This window comes from Pundamilia nyererei, unplaced genomic scaffold (genome assembly GCF_000239375.1).
Source record: "Pundamilia nyererei isolate P.nyererei 1_Seehausen unplaced genomic scaffold, PunNye1.0 scaffold00070, whole genome shotgun sequence".
Lineage (NCBI taxonomy): Eukaryota > Metazoa > Chordata > Actinopteri > Cichliformes > Cichlidae > Pundamilia > Pundamilia nyererei.
The window spans coordinates 2,179,141-2,203,577 of record NW_005187471.1 but is presented as its reverse complement, the minus strand read 5'-3'; the positions used below and the strand labels follow the sequence as shown (position 1 = coordinate 2,203,577).

The following is a 24,437-nucleotide window of genomic DNA, read 5'->3' as shown; positions in this document are numbered from 1 at the left end:
ATATATATATATATATATACTGACATTTTCTTGCTCACAGTTACCATTACAGGATCTTTGAAAATTGCACAGGCAAACAAATATGAAAAGTGTCTGAAAGGCACAGAAACCACGGACTATAAAAACTGCAGAGATGACTTGATGAAACAGGTAATAAACAGTCATTTAAAAAATATATAATGTCTTTATCACCGCAATAATAAATAAAGAATACTATTATTAACTCTTTTGTCCATCCTTTGTTACCTCTTAGATGAAAACAGCGTACAGCACTCTGAGGGGATTTGACTTTTTAAACATTATAGGATTCAGGTATATTCGTGCAATCACAAATTAAATGTTTTATTAAATTTATTTTAGATATGTGACTAAAATCTGTCTTTGTTTTTTATTGAAGGCTCGGAAGCCTCTTCATAGATTTTACAATGAGCGTCGCTTCCACTGTCAATTCACAAACTCTGATTAACATTTCAGAAGCCATCAGCCGAAATCTGTCAGCCTCGCTTGATATGGAGACTGCAGGTAATGTAAACTACCTGTGGAGGGCGCAGTTAATTCCAACCTGGACGGAAGTTTTTTTTTTTTTCTTAAATTTTATATAAATTCTGTTAGATTGTGTTTTAGATATCATTTTAGCGCTCCTTGAGTATCATTCTCCACCAACATATCAGACTGAAATATCTCGACAGCTACTGGAGGGACTACCATGAAATTTTATGCATATTATAAATACGTTTTTCACTGTGTAAATTGTTATTAACGCTCTTATTTAAAGGAACAGTTCAGCTAAATAACCTTTCAATCGTTGACAAATTGCTGCCCGCTAAAATCCCAATTTTATTTCTTTGTTTCTATTATAAAATGATAACCTGAGGTCAACAATGCTTTGGATGCAGTCATATTACTCTGATAAAGATCAAGAAAATATGAGTGAGAGACAAAAATCTCTCTGAACCTCATGCATCTTGTTTTAGTTTATAATAATGTGCTCTAAAGGTGGTGTTGTAAAGGCTCTTTTAGCACATTCACTTCACCGGATGCACCTTTTTTCTTTTCCTCACCTTTGATTGGGTGTGGCGCTTTCCATTAATTGCACTCACTTGTCACCCGTTATATAAGGACTGCACTCACCTACAGCTCACTCTTTCTTCACTCCCTCATGGGGCGGCAGCTGAGAGATAGCAGTCCATGTGTGTCTTTCCTTTGCTCATTATTCAATAAAACAAAAAACCTGCAAGTGAGTACTGACTGTTCAGTCTCATCCTGGCCGGATGAGCCCGTGATGGTAACTATCTCCAACCTCCTCTGGACCTTCCTCTAAAACAGATGGTTTATCTGCAGCTGCAGTGCTATTCAACCTATGGTGTTCATGGAACTGTAAAGGTTTTCAAGTTTCAATGACTGGCCGCAAGGTGGCAGTATTTCCATATGCCATACCATCTAGAGGTATGTGGTTTCCATGGCAACTGATTATCGTTTGTTTGTTCTCTGTAGGTGTTGTCCGCTTAATAATGCCAGACAACATGCCGGTCTCTTATGGGGACACTAACAAAATCATCACTTGCATAGCAACGGAGGACCTTGGAACTACACCACAGTGGAGTATAACAAACATCAATGGGCAATATGACATAACTAATGGAACAGTTTCAACTGTCACAACATTATCAAAAACAGAGAGTCAAATCCAGCTTAATAAAGTGACAGAACTCTGGAAAGGTATGTTTGTTTGTATGTATGTGAGACTTTTATATAATTAGTGTAAACCCAGAAACAAACTAAATAAATTGTACAATACATGTTTAAGCAATTAAAAAATAAAGAAATAAAGATTTTTCTTTACATCTCGACTGTGATACAAATTAAAACTTGTATATGCAATTTGATATTTCTTTCTTTCTTTTTTTATGTCAGAATGTTAAATAAATATTTCATTCACTTTTTTTCTGGGAATGTTTCAGGCTTTAAATGGTTAACTAGTTTGGCACTATGAGCTGAAAAACTCAGTATCACTATCTGGATTAAATCTAATTCCTACTTGTACCAGCTTTAACCACGTTTTTCTTTTCTAGGAACATACTTGTGTCTCTACCAACAAACCAAAAAGTTTGGCAATGACAGTACAATCAACATATTACACAAAGGCAGTGATGTACTGGATGTAGCTCTATTGCCAGAGATTGCTGTTTTCACTGTGCCATCATTTCCACGCTGCAAAACTAAAACTGATGTTCTCCAAGTAGCAGCCCAGTGTGAGATAAATAATAGCACTGAACCTTATATTGTCTCATGGAATGGTGACGGCCTCAAAGATTATTCAGCAACTTCGGGTATGGATATTTCCTTTTCTTTTCTTTTCTTTTCTTTTCTTATTTGCCAAATAATTTTATTTCAAAATAGTTATTTTGCAAGAACTGTTATGAAAATCCATGACATGAATGTATCATTCTTGCAGCTGACAAAACACAAATTTATTCGGCTCAAAAAATTATCGACTGTGGTGTAAACAACAATCAAACTACAGCATCGTGTATATTTAAAAACAGAAAAGAGCAAAATAAAAGTGCTTCGGTGCCCTTCAACATCATTGGCGGTAAGTTATTTTGTAATAAGAATTAAACACATAGCTTAAAAAAAAAATCTTACAACAAAGTTCTTGTCTTTGGCAGAAATAAATGAATTTTTTTTTATCTGATTTAGTTTTATTCAAAAAGTGCCACTTCACTAAAGTTGTCTGAAGTTGCTGATATTTTAAGATAAACCAACTAAAATATTTATAAATAATTAATTACCTTAATAAGGACAGTCAAAAGATTTGCCATTTTAAATGCCCAAAAATGTATTCATAATTAATTACAATTAAATTAAAAGAAATAGAAATAAAAAGAAGTGATATTTGTAGCCGTATGGCTCAGTGTTTTGAGTTTTTTGGTATTTTGATATTCATTGTTTATGTTTGGCTGTCATTTATTTGTCCAAAGCTCATTTTAGGTTGCCATGTTAGTTATTTTGTTGATTAAGTTCCCCTTGTGTTTTAACCCCTGTGTTAAGTGTCACTGTCACAGGTGCTTACTTATGTCCTTGCCTCATCTCCAGTATCCCTTTTCCCTCTGTATGTTTCTACAGTGTTCATTCTCCACGTCAGTCCACCATGTCCACGTCGTTGTCTGTCTTGTGTTTCATGTTGTTTAGCTCATGTCATGTCTGCGTCTTAATATGTTTCCTGTTTTACTTTGAAGGGTACTTTTGTTCATTGTTTTAGTTTTACTTCCACTGTGGCGTCATTATGTTCATTCTAGTCAGCTGTTCCCTCATATTTTTCTACTGCTGATCACCCGTTGAGTGTATTTAGTCTGTGTGTTTCCGTTTAGTCATCGTCAGGTCATCTGTTATACTTCCCCCATGTCATGTCAGTGTTTCTGGTGTTTTGCATGATTGTGTTCAGGGCATGTTCATTGTTTTAACTCTTGGTTTTTCCTCACAGTTTCTATCATGCTCACTATCATGTTCAGGTCAGGTATCACAGTTTTGTCATAGTTTCATAGTTCATTCATAGTTGCCAGTCTCGCCCAGTTTAGGTTTAGTTTTAGTTCTTGCCACTGTTGATAATGTCTTGTTGTATGTTCCTGGTTTTCATCAGCCACAATAAACAGCTCGCTTATAGTTTACCACAGTTTTGTCCTCCTCCGTGTCCTGCTTTTGGGTCTACTTCCTAATCACCGGCGTACCCTGCCATGAGTAAGTTTGGAAGTAAGTCAGTAAGTTTGAGCACCTCTGTAAAAGCAGATCAGTTTGCTGATCTGGAGCATTCAGTAGTGTGTTAACACATAAGAAAGACACCAACAATGATCTTAAAGGAACAACTGTTACTCACCATCCTGGGTGGGGTTCTAAGACCAAACAAGTGAACGTCCATCATTCAGCAATCTGAAATATTACTCACAAGTGGAAGATGTTCAAGACAGCCGTAAATCTTCTCAGGAGTGCACATCCTAGCAACCCAAGGTCAGACTGTGCAGACAAATTACATAAAAAACCAAGAGCTACATCTCAGACGCAGTTAGCATGTTAAATGTTAATGTTAAACACAATATAATTACAAAAAGGCAGAATGAGTGTTACTTGTTTGGAAGGGCTGTCAGGAGTCAACTCTTCTCTTTAAAAACAAATTGACAGCATGGCTTAGGTTTGCAAAGTTGCATCTGAACAAACCACAGGACTTCTGGAACACTGTCCTTTGAAAAGACAGGACCAACGTGGAGAGGTTTGTCCACAATAAAGGTTGTTCTACAAGCTACTGAATCATGGGGTGTACTTAATGAGGGTGGACACTGTGCTTCTGCATGTAACTTAAATTTTCTTACATAAATAATGACACAGAATATAAATGTATTAAAAATGTTGTGTATCTGAGGTTGTAGTTAAATAGTTGTGAATCTGTTAAGGTCCAGAGGATTTATTTTATATTGTTGTGATATATAAAACCAAGTGAAAGAGGGTGCACTTTCTTTTTACCATGACAGTAGTAGTTTGTAATAATAGATATAGTAATAGTGATATGTAGAGTGTAAAATAAAATGGGGTAAAGTATTAAATTGCTTCTTATACTTATTATATAAAAAATAGGAGAGTGTTTTAGAATCATGAATGAATGCAGGCTATATTGATTACTTCAAAGATGAGAGAGTGTTTCTGGAGTGACCAAATTTTTATGAGACATTATAGGATATAATTTCTGCAACAGGAATTGATTTGAACTCACCATTCTCTAAATTAACTTTTGATATTGTCTTAGTTAATGTATGAAAGTTTCTTCGCCAAAACAGATCGTGAACTGTACTGTGCGGCTCAAGGTGTATGGGGAGACACCAAAGCTGGTTTCACTTCAGTCTTAAAATGCACAAACTCTGCTGGGCAAAGAACAAGGAAATGCAAGTAAGAATCGAACTGCTGATCATATTTATTATGTAATAATGTATCAGTTATTTGTTTGACTATTTTTATTTATTTTTTTGTATTGAAATGACTCCAAGAGTCCACCAACAATGATTGTTTGCATTTGTGACTGGGAACATCATTTGACCAGTTCATAAGTGAACATTTATTTGTGACACTTAAGATATTAAGATATTCAATATTAAAATTCATATTTTCAGCTCAAATGCGCAATGGGAAGATGAGGTGTCAGGATGTGTGAACTCAGACCTCTACAACGTACTGCAAAATGCAAAAGTAAGTAAGCTTAGTTTCATAATTTATGTTAAGAAATTGTTTCCATATGATGGGAAAGTAACTTAATAATCTCAAACTTAATATAGCAACAAATTCTCCAACTGTAACAAGATTTTTACGCAACAGAAAAATGGAAAGTTGTTCATCTTTTTGTCAAACTCACTGTAGCTGATACAATTAGGCTTGACTAATTCATATGTGCTCTTGTTACAGATTTCTGACACTGGACTTGGGGCATTAGATAAAAATGCAGAAACAATATTTTCTAACCTTAACAATGTCACTCAAAATTCAGGGCGTATTAACACTTTTGCTAATGTGAACGCATCAGTTGATGTACTCAGCACCATGAGTGACAAACTAGTCAGACTAGTCAAAGTAGTAGACAGTGTAACCACAACTAAAGTAAGTATCAAAGAAGCTTTATTTTTATTATTATTTAAATTCTTTAACAAATATTAAAAGGAATAAGTATAAATACTTGTACGTAAAGTTGGAATCTTTAAGAGTTATAAGGAAACAAATTTCCAATCTATTTATTCACTTTTTTGAATACATTAACAGTTTTACTATTTACAATTAGTTCATTGCTAATGCACATCAAGAATTTCCTGCTGCTGTTACTTCATATTAAAAGAGTTCAAGTGCTGAATAACCCTGTCCCTTTTATTGTGAAGAAGCCACAGGAAGCCACATGTCACCACCTTAGCCATTGTTCTATTCAATTCAAATCAATTATATTAATATAGCGCCAAATCACAACAACAGTCACCTCAAGTTATTAGTGTTGACAGTGGTTTACTCAAAGAAATCGAGGGTCAATCAATGACCAACTAGGGAAGCAGATAAGAAGCTGCATGTGTTAAACTTTGACTAGTTCAGTCTTTTATGATTCATTTTAAGCATCGTAGTTATACCACCCTCAAAACTTTGTTGTTCTTTTCAGAATTTCCTGGCCTCATCTAGTAATCTGTTGGATGGGTCTCTTGAAAACTCATGGAACAAACCGGATCCTGAAAGTAACAAAACCCTGGCTGAGAAATATCTGCAGTCAGTTGAGGATTTAATTGCGATATCAAACATAAGTAATGATTCTGATCAAAAAAATATACATATAGACACATGCAGCGAAGATAAATGCACCAATACGGTGTTCAATGCCGAAGTCATTGTTAGAAGCTCAGGAAATGGCACTGTAAAAACAGCTGGATTCAAATACCTGCAGGACTATTTGCCCAATACAACAGAAGCATTTAACATCAACAGCATTGTTGTGTCAACAACCACTCAACGGGGAAAAGAAAACCTTGAGATTACACTAAAGTTCCCATTGCTCACAGCAAGGCGTCGCCATGTTAGTCTGCAATGTGTCTCATGGAACTACAACCAGAGCAAATGGACAGATGAAGGATGTAAATGGGGGGGCGCTTCTAAACCTGACGAGTGCATTTGCAATCATCTGACTTCATTTGCCATTCTGATGTCTCGGTATCCCATTGAAATCCCTTACATGACCGAGATAACGTACGCTGGACTTTCTGCATCAGTGGTGTCACTCGTTATCAGCCTCCTGATAGAACTGATCGTCTGGAGCAAAGTAGTCAAGACAAATACTCTACATTTGCGCCACACCGCCCACGTGAACATTTCTCTTTGTTTGCTGGTGGCAGATTGCTGTTTTCTGGCATCTTCTCAACCAGAGATCATTTCAGAAATCTGGTGTAGAATTGCAGCTCTTCTGAAGCATTTCTGCTACCTGGCCATGTTCTTTTGGATGTTGAGCCTGAGCACCATGCTCCTTCATCAGGCAGTTTTCCTGTTTCACAAAGTGGGCAAGAAAACCTATCTGAGGTTCTCGTTGGTCCTGGGCTACGTTTGTCCTTTTCTCATTGTTTTCATCACATTTCTCACCAACAACGGCGGCGCTCAAGACGCGTATTTCTGTTTGGAAACATGTTGGCTGGTTTATTCTGGACTTCTGAAAGGAACCATCTATACATTCATTCTCCCAGTTGGTATAATTGTTTTCATCAACTTGTTTGCCATGATAGTGGTAATCATGAAGCTTTTGGACCATAGGATCAGAGAAAAGTCTCATGAGAAAGAAATACAGGCCGCCAAAACTGTCCTGAGATCAGTTATTCTTCTGACTCCAATCTTTGGTTTGCCATGGATTTTTGGATTTGCAACATTTATTATGGACCTCACAGCTGGAGCTGTGACTTTAGCTGTGAACTACGCTTTTGTTGTGCTCAATGCATTCCAGGTATGGTCACAATTATTAAACTGATCAGACTCAATATCTGTTCTGCTAAAAGTATTACTTTTTTTTAAAAATGCTTGTTTTTCATTTCTAGGGTTTGTTTATTTTGTTGACCACGTGCCTGGGGGACAGAATGGTAAAGTCATTTACTTCTAGAGATAAGAGGCCTACCTAGTTTTAGTTAGATGCTGCTGTATCACTGTGATAACATTTGAATATATTTAAAGTTTGAAGCCAATGGCAGGAGTGGATGATGTAAAATCCACAGCTGAATCAATGTCATTATTGTTGTAGTTGTTCTCAGGTTAATTCTGTGTCATTTCAATTATTTTAATGAAATTATTATCAACAGTCATCAAAAATATCCTTGGAAATCTTTTCATCAAATGTTTTTATTCTGATTTTCACAGACCCGTGAAGCACTGCTGAATTCTTTCAGGAAAAAAGTAAGTGAACCACAGCTTGTTCGTAAATAACCGTGGTAACTCATAATGAATGACGCACATCTGTTTCCTCTGTTCTGCAGGCTCCACCAACCATCAGCGAAAGCTCCACAAAGTTGGAAACAACAACTAAAAAGTCCTAAACAACACCTGCACACATGTATACTCACAAAACACTACATTTAAATCCAATATATTCGATTCATGAGCTACATTTACTCTTTGATGTGACTGTTTCTTTGTTGTTTATTTTGAGTAATACAAGTCAGAAATTGTCATAATTGTTATATGCATGTCTGTCTTTCTTTGTTCAATATACATATTCATATGAAATGTGATTTAATAATGCTGTACATTGCATGTTTTAAATAGCACCTAGCAGTGAAGAGCTGAAGGAAAACTCTCAGCTGAGAGGATAGAAGAAAACCTGCGTGAGGATTTTATTTCTGTAAATGGGATTTGGGCTCCCATCTTGCTTCAGTTTTTAAGTTTTGTTTGTCCCGTTCTGCCCACTCCTCATCTGTGTCATCCACTGAAACCCCTTCGCGGGCTGCTTGTGTACAATAAACATGTCACCCTGTCTCTTCTCTGTAACACACAAAAACAAGAATGTATACTCGTCATGTATAAAGATTATACTCTTGGTTATTGTTATTAAAATGACAAGAATCTGAGGTGTGAACTGGGCTTTATGTCATACTGCTCCAACTGCTTTGTAGTCCTTGCCATGCCGATCCTGCGCCCTCTGACGGCGTCCTTGCTTGTGTGGCCTTGCAGATGAAATACAAACCTCGGCCACATCGTTAGCAGCAGTTCTCCACTGTAATCAGTGCACTTGGCAACTAACTGTGTTAAAAGTTAGTAGCCTGAAAAATAGGCTCTGGATCTTTTACTTTTCAAGGATAGAGTAACCTGTAATAACCCTTTGAGAGATTTTATAATAATACACAGGCTTTTACTCATCCAATTAATCTACTGCGAGCTAATGATGATTTCTAATACTGAACTTGTGACTAAGAGGAGGATGGGCACATTGTAAGCATCTTGCGTGTATTCAACACAATCGCTTCATGCTTTAAAGTTAAGTGTAACTATATAGTGTAGAAACTACATGATATGCAGAGAGGGTATATTAAGTTGTTCATATCATGTTCGAGTGAAGTAAGTCAATAATATAGCAATGTTAAATCTCGCAACACTGCATGTGATTTCATCTCGACGGCTTCGGATCATGGTTTGAGGAAGGCATCCATCTCAGTCAAGTCGAGCAGCCGCCTGTCCTTCTTTCGATGTATATATGTACCCTGCCTCTTAAATCTATCACTTCAGGGTTATGCCCCAGCCCCCCTGCAACTCGGATAAAGATAGGAGGATGGCTTCATTTAATGATCACTGATGGGCATTTCCAGCTCAATGTGATTATATTATTCAATTACAATAGAACTCGATTCACATTTTAAAATAAACCTTACTTACTAGGTCTCTTCAGTTAATCCTCAGTTTGGGTGTTCACTGCTTTAAGCAAGTTTTCTTCTGACTGGAGACCCCCCCCCCCTTCCCCCAAACAGCAGGTGAGTGGGTCAACTGCATATAGTCAGAGCTGAGTCCCTGAGTGGTTATTTTATTAATATCTGCCTTCACCTTGACACCACAGAGCAAATAGAAGGACAAAAACACCCTCCCAAAAACAAACTCATGGGCTGGTTGTTTTCAAGCTGTCTGACACTTAAGCATTTGGATCATAAAAATTACCTGCACATATGCTGACCTCATTATTTTAAACTTTGGCCATGTTAAATAGAGCAACATGTATTCTAACATTATAAAAAACCTCATTTAAATGGTTAGTTCCTTCCTTGAAGGTTTCTCAGGTGAACTATGCTAATATAAAAGTGATATTCAGGAGCTTTGACATTGGAAGAAAAGTAATAATATTTTATGGTGATATTTTCTCTGTACTTGATGATTTTTTTAGTACTAGTTTGGTTGTAAAATATGTCCTTTGAGAAGATATTGCCTTGACTTTTAAGAATGTATGTTTATTACTTCACTGATAATGTCAGGTTTGTCCCTTGGATGTTTGTCCTGAGTTCCTAAAGGCTCTGGATGTTGGTGGGCTGTCTTGGTTGACACACCTCTGCAACATGGTGTGGAGATGATACGGGGCGGTCCCTCTGGATTGGCAGACCGGGGTCCAATCTTTAAAAAGTGCAACTGGAGGTTGTGCTTCAACTACAGGGAGATCACACTCCATAGCGAGGGTGCTGGAAAGGAGAGTTGACCCTTTAGTCAAACCTCAGATACAGGAGGAACAATGTGGTTTTCATCCACCAGGGCTGCCCTTTGATTCTGTTTATAAATTTTATGTACAGAATTTCATCTGTGCTTTTTTCAGATGATGTGGTTTATCGGGTGGTGGCCTCTGGCTCTCACTGTAGTGGTTTGCATCCGAGTGTGAAGTGGAGGGAATGAGAATCAACACGAATGTGAGTGAGAATGAGAATCAAATTTGAGGTCTTAGCTGGAAAATGGTAGAGTGCTTACTGTGGGTCAGGACCAAATTGCTGCCCCAAGTGGAGGAGTTCAGCACCTCCCTTAGATACAGGGTGAGGAGTTCAGCAATTAGAGATGCGTAAAGTTTTTATTTAAAAAATAAAATAAAATAAGAGTTAGATACCTGACTCTCCAAATACATTTCCTGTAATGTGGGTACAATTCACATATTCCTACCAGCGTATGAACAGTCAGTTCCTGATACATATAATTTGACTGAAGATTTGTATGCTTGGAGTGAATAAGTTCCTTGTTTTAAGCTCAGGCCTCTAATGATTGTGCAAATTGGACCCAAAAACTAGGAGCCCTGCATTACAGAGCTCTGGGTCCTCAACAAAAAGGTTATATAATAATGTAAATAATGTAAAAATAAATATAGATGCTTGGTAGTGTGCTGATTTGCCACTAAAGTAACATCAAAAGTACATCCCCGTGAAACATTAATTTGGCTAGTTTCTACTTGTGGCTAACCATAGGCCACAATTTATCTCCTGCTAAATTTTCAGACAAACTCTTGTAATTTACCGTTTATCATTTGTATATTCTCCCAGTCCACGATGAAATACTCCAAGAAATCCAAAAGAATTTCCTACATACAGTCAAAAGCATGTAAATAAACATCACATTAACACACGCCTACACTAGTGTGAAGCAGCAAGTTGGATGTTGAATAAATATAATACAGGTTATCGAGGGATTGCATGCCAATCCCAACTGAAGGCAAACGTGACAGATGTAAAAAAATAAAGTGGTTTTCATATATTAAATCATAAAAAATTATTTCATATATGAAAATGTCAACGTTATCAATCCCTTATCAACAAACAGTATATCAAAGACATTAGATTCATGTAAATTATACATTTTATGCATAGATAAGAGCATTCTATCAGAACACTAAGCAAACAGCACAAAGCAAAGATGAAAACTAGAACAGACTTTAAAGTGAGCATGCCATTGCATGTTTTTCTGTACGCATAATTTCGAAGTGAAAATATATGCTAAAACTATGGACACCAACATCATTCATTCTATTTTTGAAAGTCAAATTAGTCCTTCATAAGTCTTTTTAATTTGCATGTGTATCTGCAGTAACCTCTTACAGTAACTCATCATATACTCCTATTACTAGACACCAGGTTTTAGTCTTCTGCCGACCTTGTAAGTTGCTGTAGGGAGAGCTCCATCAGTTGATAGTTCATCATTTCTGAGCACCGATGGGTCCGTCTACCATCTTGTACAGCAGGTTAGTGACGCTTTCACAAAAATGTTTGGATATGTGTGTAAAGTATCATTTAAAACGAATTGAAAATAGTGTTTTGAAACTTGGGATTGTTTTTGTTTTTTTGTTTTTTTGTTGCCTGTCCCGTTTGGCTCTTTTGCCATCAGAATTATTGTCTAAAGGCAAAGAAAGATGCCCAACAGATTTACTTTACCAAATTGACCATCCCAGCCTTGTCGTAATGGTCCATTTGAGTCATCTTTTATTGTTTATTTTATTTTCACTTGCTGAATACGGGACAGACTTGACTGGGGGAAAGAAGGGGAGAAAGAAAGAGGGAAAGAGAAACAGCTGAGAAGAGGGACGGGGGAAAAGGGCAAAAAACAAAAACCAACAGAACGGGCAGAAAAAGAAAAAGAAAATGCATCTATCGATCACCTGGATCACCTGTTGAGAAAGAAAAAAGAAAACAAGCAGAAGAGAACAAGAGTAATAGAATAAACAACATCACAATGATATATGGGAATATGACAGCAAATACTAAATATTAAACATTATTGTGCAGCACATAAGATCAACAGAACACAGTGTGCTTTGAGGTAGGAGCCAAAAAGGGTGTAGTTTGTGGGTGTGATCACCCGTGTGTACACCTGTGAGCATGGACGCGCTTGTTTTTTTTTAAAAGGTTCCTTCATGTAATAATCTGCTAGAGGGTGTGGGGGGGCCACAGCCCCGTCCTCCAGGGCATGAAGCAGATATGGAGGAGATCAAAACTCCAGACATCCAGAGGCCCCCAGAACACAAGAGACCAAGGAAGACCAACAGAGGGGCAGCCGCGCCACTGTCCCAGAAAGAGCTGAGGAGAGTCCCAGATGAGGGCTCACTCAGCAGCCGCGGAGCAGAAGCCAGGGGGAGTTGCAGTGATGCGCCCGTGAGCTCCGCCAGAATTGTTTGTAAATGTATTTGAAGTTTGATGCTGATTTGTGGGTATGATTTCTGGCTGTCGGTCTGATAAGCGCCTCAGTGTCAGCTTTAAATGTAATTTTTTTTGTGTAATATATCAGGATATTTATATTAGAGCATTTTTACACTATTAATATTGGCAGTTTTCGATCATGTCCTTACTATCTTGGAGAAACTGAGACTGCAAAACTTCCTCTGGGATTAATAAAGTTTTCAGATTCTGAATCGCTTGGTTTGCTTGAGTATAAATGATATAACCTAAAACATAAAAAAATCTAAAACCTTTTTAAAAAATATTTTTAACCCTCTCCAGGCAGGCGTTGCCGATTTGCAACGGTTAAAAACTAACAACCTGATTACCCCACATACATTTTTTTTTTTACTCAGAAGTACCACTGCAGGACTTGGTTGTCCATTAGCAACTAAAACTTAATTTGAGCCTGAGAGGGTTAAAGAAGGCTGTGCCGCATCACCTTTTTTGCTTTTGTGGTCCACATGTTTGCAGTGTGTGAAAGATTTGGACATTGGACAGGCCAGTTTAGGAGCCATACTGTACACAACCACATAAAATATGGTCTGACATGGTCGTGCTGTAATGAGTCTTTCAGAAGTGTTCTTGAGCCCAAGCAGTGATTTCCATACATAGTATTATATCACATCTCTTTTTAAATTGGATTGCACAGTGATGGAGTGGTTAGCTCTGTTAATTAAAAGCATGAAGGTCCTGGGTTTTAAGTCACCAGCCTGTTGGAGCTTTCTGCCTGGAGTTTGCATGAGTTCCCCGTGATGCCGTGAGTTGCCACAGGGTACGCCACACCCTACATTCAAAAGACAGCTAAGTTAGGTTAACATACTCTAAACTGGAGGGAGGTGTGAATGTGGGCATGAATAGTTCCTCTGTGTGATAGCCTGGCAGGATGGATGGAACGGTTTGTAATTCCAGGCTCAACAGTAATGGCCGTTCTATATTAGAGTTCAGCTTTGTCTCTTGTGTGTGGATTTGTTTTTACTATTTAATGTCTATCATACAACATAGAATCTACATTTCTTTTTCATTCTTAGAGTATTTTGTAGCTTGCTGCGGATATATTTTTCTCCCCAAAAAAGGTGTTTATGTTGTACTTGAACTATATTTAGTCAAATGATTACCAATCATTGCACCGCCTTTTTACACATCATCCAATTTTTTAGGAACTTACTTGTTTACAGAGCTAGTGCTGTAATACAAGCTACACACACACACTTTATCAGATACACCTGCACAGTTTAACTGTTCTTTCGAGATAAGCGGATTTCTTTGTACTGCATCATATTCAAATGTGTTTTTTTTCCTCTCTCATGTGTGCAAAACAGGAAAGATAAAGTGACAGAAAATCTTTTTCATGCATCACCTTCATTTGTTTTGAAGCGGAATATTTTAATTATAGCATGCTGTGTACTCCAAATGCTTTTTAAAAATATCATTTATTTTTCCCAAAACAGGATGTGGACCTTTTTATTTCTTTACATCTTGGGCATAAACTTCTGTCAGGTTTGTTGATTACACACAATTACACATTTTGATCTTAAAGTTCAACTGTAGCATGAAATAAAATAAAAAAAGAAGAAAAAAATGGAATCACTTTTCTTTCACAGGCTGATAATTCAACACAAATGCTTTATGCCAAACTGATAATAGACAAAAGTGCAATTGCAAATATCACGAGCATACTGAAGAATTTTACGTGTAACAATACATTTGTTGTAGCACCTGTAATGACAACAGGTAAACTAATTTCCAATCTTCCACATCATGCTGTGATTTATGAAGAAAATACTTATATAACCTCTAACTCTAACCCTGAATAACTCTTGTCCTCATAAGTGTGCACAAATGGTACCGGCAGCAAAGAATGTGAATGCAAACCAGACCACAGATGGAGCGATACTTTCTGTCAGTCTAATCCAAAATGTTGTGGCAATGCAACATGCACTTTGGATAAAAGTGCAGATGCAAAATGTGTCCTAAACACCACAGGTATTAAGTCAATTTAACTGTTTTTGCACATCTGGTTATTTGTGAGCATCAAGGTTAAAAGCATCCCCCAAAATGACATTTTCTTGCTCACAGTTACCATCACAGGGTCTCTTAGACTGCAGGGGTCTACATATACAGATTGTTTGGAAGATATAACAAACCCTAAATATGCAAATTGCAGTGATGGGTTGTTGACAAAGGTAATAATGTTTTTCTCAAAATGCATTTAAATGTATACAGCATAATTTTTAACCTTGAAAATAGAAATTACTGTTATTCACTTTATTTCCATCCTTTGTTACCTCTTAGATGAAAACAGTGTACAGCACTCTGTGGGGATTTGACTTTTTAAACATTACAAGATTCAGGTATATTCGTGCAATTACAAATAAAATATTCTGTTTTTACATTTATCTAATAAAAATGTAAAATCACTCTTTTTCTTGTTTGTTTGAAGGATTGGTGGCATCATTGCAGACTTTAAAATAATCATCGCCTCCAGCATCGATTCACAAGCTCTGATAAGTAATTCAGTAAAGATTGGCCAAAGTCTGTCCACCTCGCTTGATATGGAGACTTCAGGTAATGTAATCTTGCTGCAGAGGGGTGCATTGTATACTGTATGCAAGAAATTCTTTCCAACATGTGAGTTTAAAAATTCTGTAAATTCTGTTCTCTCCTTAGTTCTCCATGATCATCATTTTCTGTCCACCAAAAAACAAAAAAACAAAACCCAAAGTGAAATCAGATTTGTTATGGATGCAATCATTACTCTGATGAAGATAAAATGAAAGTCACAGATCTTTATGCATCTAGTTTTAGTTTATAATAATTTTAAGATTTATTCTGTTGCTCCAAAACAGTACCTTCAATCTGTGGTGTTCACAGCACTGGATAGGTTTTTAAGTTTCAGGGACTGAAATTTCATTATTATTATTTTTTCCTCCACAGGTCTTGTCAACTTAAAGATGCCACCAATGCCTGTGCCTTATGATGCCACCAACCAAGTGATCAGATGCACAACCAAAGAGGACCTGAAAATTTACCCACAATGGAGTATAATAAATAGCAAAGGGCAATATGACATAACTACTGGAACAGTTTCAACAGTTTATACATCATCACGAACTAACAGTACAGTCAACCTCCGTAACGTCACAGAACTCTGGAATGGTATGTATGAATGTTCCATTATATTATTATTGGTACTGTTAATAATTAAAGATGATACAATGATGGCAAAACAGAAGAAATGTACTTTTAACACACATGTGAAAGCCCCCCCCCCCCCTCCAACCACCCCTCTATGGACCAGAAACAAACAGAATGAAAAGAATCCAGAATTGAACATCAACCTAAATCACAAAATCTGCTGGCTTTAACCCCACTTGTGTTTGCTTCTTAGGACAGTTCTCATGTATCTATCACCAAACGGGTAATTGCATCACATCAGGCTGTACAGTCAACATGTTACACAAAGCCAGTGCTCAACTGGATGTAGCACTATTACCGAACATTGACGTCTTCACGGAGCCATCATTTCCACGCTGTAAAACCGAAAATGATATTCTCCAAGCAAAAGCCAAATGTGAGATAAGCAATAGTACTGAACCTTATAATGTCACATGGGATGGAGGTCTCAAAGGCCAATTAGAAACTCAGAGTAAGTAATTTATTTGGTCTCATTTAATTTCAATTAAAATATTTATTATGCAAAATTGTTCTGAAAATAAATGACATGAATATTCAATTCTTGCAGGCGGCAACATACTAGTTTATACAACTAGTAAAATAATCATCTGTGCTCATAGAACAAGTGTAGATACAAGAGTGTGTACATTTACCAACAGACTTGGGAATGTAAGACAGGCTACAGTGCGCTTCAATATCATTTCCGGTATGTCTTTGTATTTTGCAATGGGAATTATTGAAGGCATAATTACCCACAAATGATCCCACAATGAAGTAAAAAAAAAGAACTAAGTAACTATAAAACTTTCAACAAACAAATGAATCTGATTTCATTCATTTGTGCCAGTTCACAACAACAGGTTCTGATATTTTAACATAAACTGCCTGAAACATTTTTAAATGATTACTTACCTTAAAGACAACAGTCAAATGAATCATTTTAAATGCCCCAAAACGATTCCTAATTCATTTCAAGAAAAATAAAAGATATACAAGTTTAAAAAGAAGTCACATATGTATCTCTAAGACACACATATGTTATTATGGGTTTTGTTTATATTTGTATTTTGTATAGATTAACAGGCTGTCAGTAAGTGTGAGCGCCTCAATAAAAGCAGATGTTTTGTCACTTTGCTGGTCTGGAGAATTCAGTAATGTGTTAATGCAAAAAAAAAAAAGCAAAAAGACATCAACAACTGTTACTCCCCATCTTGGGCTGGGTTATAAGGCCATTTACAAACAATTTGAAGTCTATCATTGCAAAATATTCGAAGTCAGAAATATTAAAAACAGCTGTCAATCTTCCCAGGAGGGCACATTCTTGCAAAGTCAATCTTAGACTCTATGAGCCTCAGTTAGCATGTTAAATGTTGAAGTTAATCAGAATACAATTGGAAAAAGAAGAATAAGTATGGCTTGTTTTGTAAAGGCTGTCAGGAGTGATCTTCGTCTCTAAAAAATGAACATGGCAGCACAGCTTAGGTTTGAAAAACTGCAACTGAACAAACTACAAGACTTCAGGAACAATGTCCTTTGAAAGGTCAAGACCAGAGGGGAGAAGTTCTGGCAAAAAACAAACACAACATATCATCACAAACAGCTCATGCCAACTGTCAGCACAGTGAAGGGTTGATGTCCAGGTCCTGTGATGGAACAGGACCCGGGCACCTTTCAGTCACTGAGTCAACCATGAACTAATCTGTACTGTATTAGTTTCTAGAGTTGCATGTGAGGCCATTTGTTTATCTGAGGTTGCAATTATATAATTTCAGAACTTTCTATAGTCCAGACAAGTTTTTTAAATTACATCCTGATATATAAAGGATGTATATATTGGCCCTGCGACCTGTCCAGGGTGTACCCCGCCTCTCGCCCTATGACAGCTGGGATAGGCTCCAGCACCCCCCGCGACCCTGAAAAGGATAAGCGGAAGCGAATGGATGGATATATAAAACCTTGCAATTGAAAGAGGGTGCACGATATTAGTGTATAATAATATAGTAATTGTGACATACTGAATTATACTACATTGTAAAATACATTTGGGTAAAATCTGGCAAGGATTGTGCAGTCATGACTAAATTCTGGAAATACTTATTACTTCATTGAAGGATCAAATATTTATATATTTGTATGCTTTACAGGAAATTTTTTTTGTGACAAATTCAGTTTTAACAGTTTTAGAATATTGTCTTTGTAACTATATGAAATTTTCTTCCCTAAAACAGTAAATGATAAGTACTGTCCAGCTGAAGGTGACTGGGAAGACACAAAAGCTACTTTTACTGCAGTTTTAAAATGCAAAAACTCTGCTGGGCAAAGAACAAGGAAATGCGAGTAAGAATATAACCAATCATGTGTAGTATGTAATAATGTAAATAATAATAATAATTTATTTTTATTTATTTATTTGGATTAAAAGTTCTGTTTCTTTTACTGTCCAAAAACTATAATTGTTTGCATTTTGATTAAGGAAATTATTTAAGCAGTATATATATTAGAATTTATGTGTAACATTAAATTTTTTTAATTAATATTTTCAGCTTGGAGGGGATATGGAGAAAGGAAGAATCAAAATGTGTGAACTTCGACCTCGACAATATACTGCAAAATGCAGCGGTAAGCCTAAATTTTATAACTTATCACTTTTTATTTTTTTATTTTGTTTTTTACACATGAAAGGAAAGTAATCGTATTAATATAAAGCAACAAATTATCCAACTGTTTTGCTATTTTTACAGGACAGGAAAATGGAAAGTACTCTAGTGTTTTTGTTAAAGTCGCTGACACAGTTACATCTGACACAGTTAAGCTTGACTAATGCATATGTGCTCTTGTTACAGATTTCTGGCACTGGACTTGGGGCATTAGAAAAAAACGCAGAGTCAATATTTTTTAGTCTTACCAATGCCACTCAAAATCCACAGACTATTAACACGTTTCCCAATTTGAATGCATCAGTTCAAGTGATCAGCACCATGTCTATCATTCTGACAGACCATGGTGTAAATGACACAACCACAAGTAACGTAAGCACCAAAGAATATCTTTCTTATTAGTATTTAAAAACATTTAAAACATTAAGATCGATAAGCATAAATACTTGTATTTAAAGTTACAATCCTTAAGAGTTACAATGAAACAAATCTCCAGTATTGGTCAATGTATTTATTGCTATTTACATACATTAGTAGTACAGTCTCACTATTTAACTTTTACACCAAGTTCATTGCTCATTTAAACCATATACCATAAAACAGCTGCTGACGAGTGACAACTAACTCATTTTTTATGATTAATCTTTAATGGGAACATCACAGCTATATGAGCTGCAAACCTTTGTCTTTCTTTTCAGAATTTCCTGGCCTCATCTAGTAATCTGCTGGATGGGTCTCTTGGAAACTCGTGGAATAAACCGGATCCTGAAAGTAACAAGAGCCTGGCTGAGAAATATCTGCAGTCAGTTGAGAATTTAATTGCGATATCAAACATAAGTAATGATTCAAATCTAACTAACTTGCATGTACAGACATGCAGCGAAGATGAATGCACCAATACGGTGTTCAATGCCACAGTCACTGTTAAAAACTCAGGAAATGGCATCGTAAAAACAGCTGGATTCAAATACCTGCAGGACTATTTGCCCAATACAACAGAAGCATTTAACATCAACAGCATTGTTGTGTCAACAACCACTCAACGGGGAAAAGAAAACCTTGAGATTACACTAAAGTTCCCATTGCTCACACCAAGGCGTCGCCATGTTAAATTGCAATGTGTCTCATGGAACTACAACCAGAGCAATTGGACAGATGAAGGATGTGTATGGGGGGGCGATTCTAAACCTGACGAGTGCATTTGCAATCATCTGACTTCATTTGCCATTCTGATGTCTCGGTATCCCATTGAAATCCCTTACATGACCGAGATAACGTACGCTGGACTTTCTGCATCAGTGGTGTCACTCGTTATCAGCCTCCTGATAGAACTGATCGTCTGGAGCAAAGTAGTCAAGACAAATACTCTACATTTGCGCCACACCGCCCACGTGAACATTTCTCTTTGTTTGCTGGTGGCAGATTGCTGTTTTCTGGCATCTTCTCAACCAGAGATCATTTCAGAAATCTGGTGTAGAATTGCAGCTCTTCTGAAGCATTTCTGCTACCTGGCCATGTTCTTTTGGATGTTGAGCCTGAGCACCATGCTCCTTCATCAGGCAGTTTTCCTGTTTCACAAAGTGGGCAAGAAAACCTATCTGAGGTTCTCGTTGGTCCTGGGCTACGTTTGTCCTTTTCTCATTGTTTTCATCACATTTCTCACCAACAACGGCGGCGCTCAAGACGCGTATTTCTGTTTGGAAACATGTTGGCTGGTTTATTCTGGACTTCTGAAAGGAACCATCTATACATTCATTCTCCCAGTTGGTATAATTGTTTTCATCAACTTGTTTGCCATGATAGTGGTAATCATGAAGCTTCTGGAACATAGGAGCAGAGAAAAGTCTCATGAGAAAGAAATACAGGCCGCCAAAACTGTCCTGAGATCAGTTATTCTTCTGACTCCAATCTTTGGTTTGCCATGGATTTTTGGATTTGCAACATTTATTATGGACCTCACAGCTGGAGCTGTGACTTTAGCTGTGAACTACGCTTTTGTTGTGCTCAATGCATTCCAGGTATGGTCACAATTATTAAACTGATCAGACTCAATATCTGTTCTGCTAAAAGTATTACTTTTTTTTAAAAATGCTTGTTTTTCATTTCTAGGGTTTGTTTATTTTGTTGACCACGTGCCTGGGGGACAGAATGGTAAAGTCATTTACTTCTAGAGATAAGAGGCCTACCTAGTTTTAGTTAGATGCTGCTGTATCACTGTGATAACATTTGAATATATTTAAAGTTTGAAGCCAATGGCAGGAGTGGATGATGTAAAATCCACAGCTGAATCAATGTCATTATTGTTGTAGTTGTTCTCAGGTTAATTCTGTGTCATTTCAATTATTTTAATGAAATTATTATCAACAGTCATCAAAAATATCCTTGGAAATCTTTTCATCAAATGTTTTTATTCTGATTTTCACAGACCCGTGAAGCACTGCTGAATTCTTTCAGGAAAAAAGTAAGTGAACCACAGCTTGTTCGTAAATAACCGTGGTAACTCATAATGAATGACGCACATCTGTTTCCTCTGTTCTGCAGGCTCCACCAACCATCAGCGAAAGCTCCACAAATTTGGAAACAACAACTAAAAATTCCTAAACAACACCTGCACACATGTATACTCACAAAACACTACATTTAAATCCAATATATTTGATTCATGAGCTACATTTACTCTTTGATGTGACTGTTTCTTTGTTGTTTATTTTGTTTTACTTGCAGTAATACAAATCAGAAGTTTTAATAATTATTACACTTATCTGTCTTTCTTTGTTCAATATACATATTCATATGAAATGTGCTTTAATAATACTGTACATTGCATGTTTTAAATAGCACTTAGCAGTGAAGAGCTGAAGGAAAACTCTCAGCTGAAAGGATAGAAGAAAACCTGCGTGAGGATTTTATTTCTGTAAATGGGATTTGGGCTCACATCTTGTTTCAGTTTTTAAGTTTTGTTTGTCCCGTTCTGCCCACTCCTCATCTGTGTCATCCACTGAAAGCCCTTCTCGCGCTGATAGCTTGCGATAAACCTCGCCCTCTATCTCTGCTCTGTAACACACAAAACAAGACCATATATTAATCATGTACAAGCATTATATTATATATAGTTTATTGTTATTAAAATTACAAGAATTTGAGAACCGGGCTTCATGTCATACTTTTTAAGGAATCTAACACAGTCTTGGTGTCCGTATATCTCGGCTATACGCGCTGGCTTGTCTCCACAGCAGTCCTCCTTATCAATAGGTGCATGGAGTGAGTGCAGCAACCGCAGCACTGCCAGCCGACCAGACTCTGCAGCAAAATGGGCAGGGGTCCACCCATACTCTGTCCTCAGGCATGGTCTGGCTCCATGCTTTATAAGTATCCTCACCATTTCTGTGTGTCCTATGGAAAGATATAATTAGTTTGTGAGCAAGTTAAGAATACTTAATTTGATGAATTAGGGCTATTGGGAAAATTATTGTGCAGAGTGTTTTATAAACGTTTTCAGGGACCCTCCTTAAGGTTTTGGCTCTCATTTCTCTCCCTGTAAAAAACAGCAGCTGGACCTTTAGCTAGGAGCATGCCTGACACACAAAAAGCCACTCTTTTCATGCGTCTCCTCTCCTGTAGTGCTGATGAAGTACAGATTTTCTTTAAAAATGTAGGGAGAAAAAGTAAAAAGGTAGTCATAAATACTCAAGTAAAGTGCAGAGAACGGAAAATTCTATTTAAGTACAGTAACGAAGTATATTTACTCCAGCAGTGTGGAGAGTCTCACAATGGCTTCACCCAAAACCTTTGCTAATAATGCCCCACACCCTTTTTCAAGGTGTGAAAAAGGGTGTGGGCCATAGCAGAGGTTTTGGGTGAAACCATTGTGAGACCTTGCCTCGCCCTAAATAGCCAGAAAACCTGAAAAGAGACCTCTCGATGTTTGAAATCTTGGGAGATGTTGTCTTTGTCTATTGCGTGTGTGTGAAAAAGCCACCTTTCATCAATAGTGGGTCAATGACCCTCTTAAGGGACAACTCGCACTTGGGACTCTCCACCATCTAATCTTAGAACTGAACAAGCTTCTCGGATGAGAGGCGAAACATCTTCAAGAAAAGTCCAGTCACGTTTTTTCCTTGATTCCTCTAAAAATGGTCAGGTACAAGGACCGGACTGAAAATGAGTAAAAAAGCAGGCCAAGCATGTCCAAATAATGTTGAAAGACTGGAAAACTATTGTTGAGGTCAAGGTAGTAGTTTCGGTAAAAATTTACCAACAAGTCTGGCACCTTGGAAGCAAAATATAAAGAAATGAGGTGTAGTGCAAGGCTTTTGTACAGTGCCGCACATGCCTAAAAGTACTGCGTTTCTGCAATCTGATTGGCTCATTAGAAATGACAATAAACGAGATGTTGAAAAGGTGTACCTAAAAAAATTGGCTATAGTGTGTAATCACAGTTTTAACATACAAGCACAAAAAAGACATTGTTGAATATTTAGAGACTGGTCTGGACGCAGCAACTCAAAACTCTGATTCTTAGCAAACTACAAGGTTGGCCTGTAGCTCCCATGTTGGCTCACATTTTGTTTTTTGTCTCAGATGGCCTGACTCAGCAGCTGAGGGTAAATGCAGTTTCTGAATTTGCCTTTGCCCAACAAGTGCAGGAATGGCTCCTATGTGCTCCAGATCAGATGGGTGGTGCAGGACACCCAATATCCAGCCCCATTCCAGAGTAAATTAGAATCAATGAATTCAAAATAATACACTGAACAAAAAAAAAAGTTTTTATATAATAAACTGTTCTTAATTGATGCAAAGATGCAAAAACGTAATGCTTAATAATATTGGGATATTATTATGGACATGTTAAATTGTAACATAATGTTTAACAGATAATGGTTATCCTGTTTTTAGATCATACACAACTGTCTTATGCACAGGTTTAAATGCTGATGGTAATTTGCAGTGGTTTAGTATTAGTCCTGTTGATTTTTAAAGGATTATTTCATTGTTGCTTCACTATTAACGGAGCATGCAAAAGTGATGGAAAAATCAACATCAGAATTCAACACTGATTCACTTTTATCAGAGCGTGAAAAATTGATATAAAATAAATGTTCAACATCAATGTTGAACTTTAAAATGTATTTTATCCGACTCTGATATTGTTTCAATATTAATGTAGTTTAAAAATTTGATGTAATGTCAGATTTCAATGTTGAATCAATAGAATTGAGGAAAGGGCTTTTTTTTGTCAAGCTTTTACAGAAAAATCGTCATCTTTATGGCTATTAAAGGAGAAACTGTTTCCAAAGTATTTTTAATGAATGCTGTCTACTGTATTAAATATTTAGTGAAAAGGCAGCTCTAACAAATATTCATGAATTCCGACTTTGTGCCTAAATCGTTTTTACGCACGGTATAAAGCGCAGTTTAGTGTACTGACACTAACATTTATGTTGCATAAACAGCGTACACGTGGTCTAATCACATTTTTCATTTTCATTTTACACCGAATGCGAACAGGTAATTTGAGCCCAAGACTTGCGCAGTCACCAGGGGACACGGATACGCCTCATTTTCACGTATTTAACGAACTACCTTTAGCCGCTGCCCAGTGGAGAGGTGTCTTGCTGTACCAGTCGATGTCTTTCTGGTTGGGATTGCACTTATTTTCCCTCAGAAGCTCCTCAACTTGATCACAGTCGCCTGCTGCTGCAGCTTGGTGCAACTCTGACATTTTAACCTAGCAACAGTGGATCCTAGCAACGGATCAACACTAGATGGCTCCTAACCTGAAGGTAAAAACGCGGAAAGGAAACCAGGGCGTGTCTAGATCGTTATCAATAATAATAATATATTAATAAAAATATATTATTATTATTATTCAAAAACAGCAAGGACGCGATTTAAG

At 37.0% G+C, this 24,437-nt stretch overlaps 3 protein-coding genes across 3 annotated transcripts in view; 2 read left to right on the top strand and 1 right to left on the bottom strand.

Annotated features, from left to right (window-relative positions):
• LOC102210047 (adhesion G protein-coupled receptor F5-like) overlaps positions 1-8,606 on the top strand; it is a 9,967-nt gene extending 1,361 nt beyond the window's left edge. The window contains exons 5-17 of the mRNA XM_005736679.1: positions 41-150; positions 254-312; positions 398-522; positions 1,495-1,719; positions 2,073-2,330; positions 2,456-2,593; positions 4,827-4,935; positions 5,157-5,232; positions 5,446-5,637; positions 6,179-7,498; positions 7,590-7,631; positions 7,906-7,941; positions 8,022-8,606. Of these exons, the coding sequence (XP_005736736.1) occupies positions 41-150; positions 254-312; positions 398-522; positions 1,495-1,719; positions 2,073-2,330; positions 2,456-2,593; positions 4,827-4,935; positions 5,157-5,232; positions 5,446-5,637; positions 6,179-7,498; positions 7,590-7,631; positions 7,906-7,941; positions 8,022-8,081 (2,750 nt within the window). The 3' untranslated portion in view covers positions 8,082-8,606. The remainder of the gene's footprint in view (positions 1-40; positions 151-253; positions 313-397; positions 523-1,494; positions 1,720-2,072; positions 2,331-2,455; positions 2,594-4,826; positions 4,936-5,156; positions 5,233-5,445; positions 5,638-6,178; positions 7,499-7,589; positions 7,632-7,905; positions 7,942-8,021) is intronic.
• An 11,116-nt stretch (positions 8,607-19,722) lies between these two features.
• LOC102212824 (adhesion G-protein coupled receptor F3-like) lies at positions 19,723-21,041 on the top strand. Its single transcript, XM_013911718.1, has 3 exons — positions 19,723-20,559; positions 20,651-20,692; positions 20,967-21,041. The coding sequence occupies exons 1-3, from the start codon at positions 19,774-19,776 to the stop codon at positions 21,030-21,032; spliced, it is 894 nt and encodes a 297-aa protein (XP_013767172.1). The 5' UTR covers positions 19,723-19,773; the 3' UTR covers positions 21,033-21,041.
• A 382-nt stretch (positions 21,042-21,423) lies between these two features.
• Positions 21,424-24,296, bottom strand: ankrd66 (ankyrin repeat domain 66). The gene is made up of 3 exons (XM_005736678.1): positions 24,125-24,296; positions 21,706-21,934; positions 21,424-21,595 (listed from the first exon to the last, which is right to left on the bottom strand). The coding sequence occupies exons 1-3, from the start codon at positions 24,261-24,263 to the stop codon at positions 21,448-21,450; spliced, it is 516 nt and encodes a 171-aa protein (XP_005736735.1). The 5' UTR covers positions 24,264-24,296; the 3' UTR covers positions 21,424-21,447.
• Positions 24,297-24,437: the final 141 nt, after the last annotated feature.

Excerpts from the sequence above, each read along its gene's own strand:
- LOC102212824 (XM_013911718.1), top strand. The coding sequence starts at position 19,774 with ATGTCTCGGTATCCCATTGAAATCCCTTACATGACCGAGATAACGTAC. Across the intron at positions 20,560-20,650 it reads TTGTGCTCAATGCATTCCAG|GGTTTGTTTATTTTGTTGAC; the intron begins GTATGGTCACAA and ends TTTCATTTCTAG. Across the intron at positions 20,693-20,966 it reads CGTGCCTGGGGGACAGAATG|ACCCGTGAAGCACTGCTGAA; the intron begins GTAAAGTCATTT and ends TGATTTTCACAG.
- ankrd66 (XM_005736678.1), bottom strand. The coding sequence starts at position 24,263 with ATGTCAGAGTTGCACCAAGCTGCAGCAGCAGGCGACTGTGATCAAGTT. Across the intron at positions 21,935-24,124 it reads CCACTGGGCAGCGGCTAAAG|GACACACAGAAATGGTGAGG; the intron begins GTAGTTCGTTAA and ends ATCTTTCCATAG. Across the intron at positions 21,596-21,705 it reads TGTGTTAGATTCCTTAAAAA|AGCAGAGATAGAGGGCGAGG; the intron begins GTATGACATGAA and ends TGTGTGTTACAG.